General features: G+C 36.3%; 1 protein-coding gene across 1 annotated transcript; it reads left to right on the plus strand.

Annotated features, from left to right (window-relative positions):
• Positions 1-211: 211 nt before the first annotated feature.
• Positions 212-3,665, plus strand: LOC147848620 (triacylglycerol lipase OBL1-like). Its single transcript, XM_087338304.1, has 6 exons — positions 212-360; positions 903-1,177; positions 1,288-1,490; positions 1,563-1,596; positions 2,571-3,268; positions 3,380-3,665. The coding sequence occupies exons 1-6, from the start codon at positions 323-325 to the stop codon at positions 3,632-3,634; spliced, it is 1,503 nt and encodes a 500-aa protein (XP_087194430.1). The 5' UTR covers positions 212-322; the 3' UTR covers positions 3,635-3,665.
• The last annotated feature ends 841 nt before the right edge of the window (positions 3,666-4,506 follow it).

The raw sequence follows: 4,506 nt of genomic DNA on the forward strand, positions 1-4,506 counted from the left end.
TATAAATATGTATATTATACTTTAGATATCAAATAAACAAATAAATTGATTTTCTATGTTTATTTAGAATTTGATTATCACGTACAGCAATTAATTAGACTACTAAATATGGTCTATATAAATGAAAGAAAAACAGACCCATCAGAAAACAGAGCGTTTTGCTTGAAAGTTGAAAGTTGAAACCTTTTTTTTTCCCCTTCCATCATTTTTGCAGCAGAAATAACAGAGTGTCTTGCGTTTTGGAAAGAGACAGAGTGATTTTTGTAAATTCCGTTTTGATTCATTGCAAAGCTAATTTTGCACAAAAAGGAGTATCAAAGTCATGGCTGATCCAAGCTCCACAATTACCATTAATTCTAGGTAATGTTCCTTTCACCCTAATTAGGTTTTATTTTCTCTAATATTATATGTATGTATAATGTGTGAGTTATCATATAATGTTAAGGGTTTTCACATCAAACCATAAGTAGGGTTATTATATATGTTTTTATTTATAACCCTAATATGGGTTAATCCTCTCTTTCCATGCCAATTTTTTAAGACTGATTAATATGTGTTTACGTAGAATTAATTTGTCCCAATTGTCATTCGTGATTAATCATATTCAATGCATGAGGATTGACAATTCTTTTTTCTTGAATTTGTCCCAATTGTCATTCATCATTCATCACATTCAATGCATTCTTTTTTCTTATAGAAAACTTGGGTGTAGGACATTATTGGCCTCTCTATGGAGGCATGTATATATGTATAATATGATTAAGATTTATTCTAGCAATTTGGGTTTATAACTAGGGGTAAATTCACTAGTTGATATACCTCAACATATACTAAAAGAAAAAGAACTTAATTAGATTATTGAATGATATTTGGTTGCTCTTGATTATTTTGGACATCCCTAGTGAATGGGTAGAAGAAGAAGTATATCGTTCCGACGAATTAGATCCTCAAGAAGATCTAGCGATTGCCAATATCAAGGAATCGAACCCTTTCGCATGCATATTCTCTTTAGTAAAGACATTGGTTGTCCATGGCAACATCAAACAATGTCCTGGTCACCTAGACTTGTCATCGTGTCGTCGGGACTTGTCGACATTCGCCTTGTTTCGCCTCGCTTGGTCTCTTATACACATCAAAACAATGACTTACTTTTCAAGACGCCAACACCATGATCATGGTAAGCAAATCATTCATAATTAGTGATCACGATTTTAATATACACGAAATTGTTCGGCCATTTCATGCATTTACCCAATAAAGTACTTGTGGGTTTGTATCACATATTAGATGGAGCAAAACCAACAACGCCACCGGTAATTTTTCAACAACTCAAATTAATGATGTCAGATGTAAAAAATGGTGTCGATAATATGAATCATTTGGATAACGAAGCTACGGCACAACGAATGGCAAAACTTTGCGTAATGGCATCGATGCTAGCATACGAGAATGAGAGTGTGGTTAAGAATGTGGTGACAACAACATGGAAGGTATATGCTCTAAAAATGACATATGATCATTAAACACCTTGGGTAATAACAATCAAGCATTGCCTTTTGCAGATGAAGTTTGTGGAATTCTTCAATTCTTGGAATGGTAGTATATATTGGCCACCAATGATCAACTCATAAATATAAAGAGAAATGGATTCCAACTATTAATTCCCACGCCACACACAACATACACATACACATACACATACACATACTGTTAGAGTTATGGTCTAACATAAGCATATGATAAGGATAAAAGATATCAGAAATAAGAAAGGTGAGAGAGAAAGAAGGGTGCCGATCCACCCGACCACCCCCAAGCGAAGGGATCGAGACGGACTCGAGCCTCGATCGGCGTCCCATACCATCGTCGTGGCGTCTTGCAATGGAAAGTTAGTTCTAAGAGTATTTTCGCGTTCCCACGTGGCATCTTTGATAGATTTATCCCTCCATTTAATTTTAAATTCTCAGATTATTTTAGTACGCAGATTTTTTGTTTTAACATCGATAATTCTTTTCTGGTACATGTGGTCTCGTAGTATTCTATACACGTGGATAAGTGTAAGGGTTAAACGAGAGCGTAAAAAGGGGAGGATTACTTTTAATCCTTGGGATTGAGACAACCCGTTAGGCCAAGTGTGAACTTGCCTGGGGGCCTTGGGTATCGCTATAAATATGAGGCCTAGCTACCCTCATTTCATGATCTTTTGACTATGTCGAGACCCTGTTCTTCTAGTGGGTCAACTCTTATAGCGAGCGAGCCAGCACCAGGTACGACTCGACGCCACGGTGGTGCTATGGGACATCGATCGAGGCTCCAGTCCGTCTCGATCCCTTCGCTCTGGGGTGGTCGGGTAGATCGACACCCTTCTTTCTCTCTCACCTTTCTTATTTCTTATATCTTTTATCCTTATCATGTGCTTACGTTAGACCATAACTCTAGCACATACACATCCATGCACATACACACACACACACACCCATACGCATACACATACACATTTCACATACACCTCGTACATATACATGTCACCGAACATGTCATGCGTAGTCTAAATACTTTATTCTTGCTTCTAGAATATCTTCAAGACAATAGTACCCAAGCTTTCATCTTTACTAACAAGGACCAAGATGCGGATATAGTAATTGTGGCATTTCGAGGTACCCAAATGTCAAGTTTGCAAGATTGGGCCACTGACTTTGACTTCTCCTACTATAAGGTACCGGGACTAGGTCGAGTGCACATGGGTTTTCTTGAAGCTCTTGGGCTTGGTACTCGGTTAGACAAATCTACTCTAGAAAGGGCTAAAATTAATACTATACAAAAAGCAAACATGAATAGAAGTTATTATTATCCAACATCTGGTCTTGCAAAGGAGAAAACCAACGAGGGTAAAAAAGTTCTTGCATATGATGCAATCTCGATGTCACTCGAATCAATTCTTAGTGCAAATCCTAGGGCAAAACTCTATGTGACAGGGCATAGCTTAGGTGGCGCCTTAGCCACTCTTTTCATTGCATTTCGGTTGTTTGAGAACAATGGTGAGGATCCAAGACTTGGTGGTGTGTTCACATTTGGGCAACCTCGGGTTGGTGATGAAAGTTTCACAAACTACATGGAAGCCAAACTATCTCAAAATATAGGCCACAAGAGGAAGTACTTCAGAGTCGTGTTTAGGACAGATATCGTGCCTCGGCTTCCACAAGACGATTTCATTTTTCAATTCAAGCATATTAAGCCATGTCACTTCTACAAAAGCATCAACGAATCTGAGGTAAATGATTAATGTAATATTGTTGGCGATCATATTATGTGATTTGACATTATATGGGTCATACCCGAATATGAATATTATTCACTCCCATCATTTTACTACTTATTATAGGTTCTCCATGAACAACCTTATAACAACATGATGTTGAATATCCTCCAACCTATGCCTCACCTAAGTGCAATGAAGGAGCTCTCACAAAGCCTCATTCAAAGGTTTCGTGGCAGTTTGTCAGATGAAACAAATGTCATCCCATTGTTGACACGGTTTCTTGCCGTTTTTGCACCAGCAGCAAGTGCACATTCTCTTGCTTACTACATTACTGTTATTACAAATGCACCTTCTTCATTTCTTGGACAACCAATCTAACGAAACAAACTAGGTTCACTAAATACGCGAGATTTGGTAGTAATTTACTAATGTAATAGTACAAGATATTAAATTTATTCTTCTACCATGTAGTTATCGGGATTCAAATATTGAATAATACAAGATGTGAAATTTGTATTGATATTAAGCAAAAGAAGTAGACCATTTCTCATCCCTTTTTTCTTTCAATTTTGGTTCTCATTTACCCCATGATAATTCACATAGTTTTCCATAAATATTTGACTCAATTTTCCATAAATATTTGACTCAGTTTTCCATAAATATTTGACTCAGTACTCAATCAAGCACATTATACAACTTCGAAATAGACATGAAAGCCTTGCTTTAACTCAAAATTTATTGATTAGAGATTCTAGCCTCATTGACCTCATTTGGCCTCCTCCACTTCAATAAATTTTAACATTATTAGACCCAAACTCATTTGCGTCAAAATGATAATAAAGCATAAGTTGAATCAATGTTATGTGGGCGTCACAATTTACAAATTTATAAATTGACATAATTCCTAATGAACTTCTAGAAGCCATGTTATCGTTTACATGTGATTTAGCACTTATTATCTCATTATTTTGTCTAGGCATGAGTATTTCTATTATGAGTTAGGTTTTGGCTTCAAACATATGTTTCTAGATACAACATTGTCGAAGAACGACCTCATTGATTTTATAGGAGTTTAATCATGTTCATCTTTCGCAATTGTTTCTTACATTGTGTTAGCAAACTATGAGGCCCTAATTTTTATTCCAAAGTTTTTTTCCTCCATTTTGCCAAGACTTTTCCAATTATGTTGATGTTAATTCGAATATTAAACTCGAATCTCAAGTTTAATGCATGAAAGTTAGGTGATCGTA

This window comes from Azolla caroliniana, unplaced genomic scaffold (assembly GCF_043228905.1).
Source record: "Azolla caroliniana isolate FFs.n. ecotype wild unplaced genomic scaffold, voAzoCaro1.0.p SCAF_293, whole genome shotgun sequence".
Taxonomy (NCBI): domain Eukaryota; kingdom Viridiplantae; phylum Streptophyta; class Polypodiopsida; order Salviniales; family Salviniaceae; genus Azolla; species Azolla caroliniana.

What these genes read in the sequence shown, in the direction of transcription:
- LOC147848620 (XM_087338304.1), top strand. Translation starts at nt 323, where the DNA reads ATGGCTGATCCAAGCTCCACAATTACCATTAATTCTAG. An exon ending in TGGTGACAACAACATGGAAG is followed by an intron (nt 1,491 to 1,562) that starts GTATATGCTCTA and finishes TGCCTTTTGCAG; the next exon opens with ATGAAGTTTGTGGAATTCTT. An exon ending in ATTCTTCAATTCTTGGAATG is followed by an intron (nt 1,597 to 2,570) that starts GTAGTATATATT and finishes TCTTGCTTCTAG; the next exon opens with AATATCTTCAAGACAATAGT.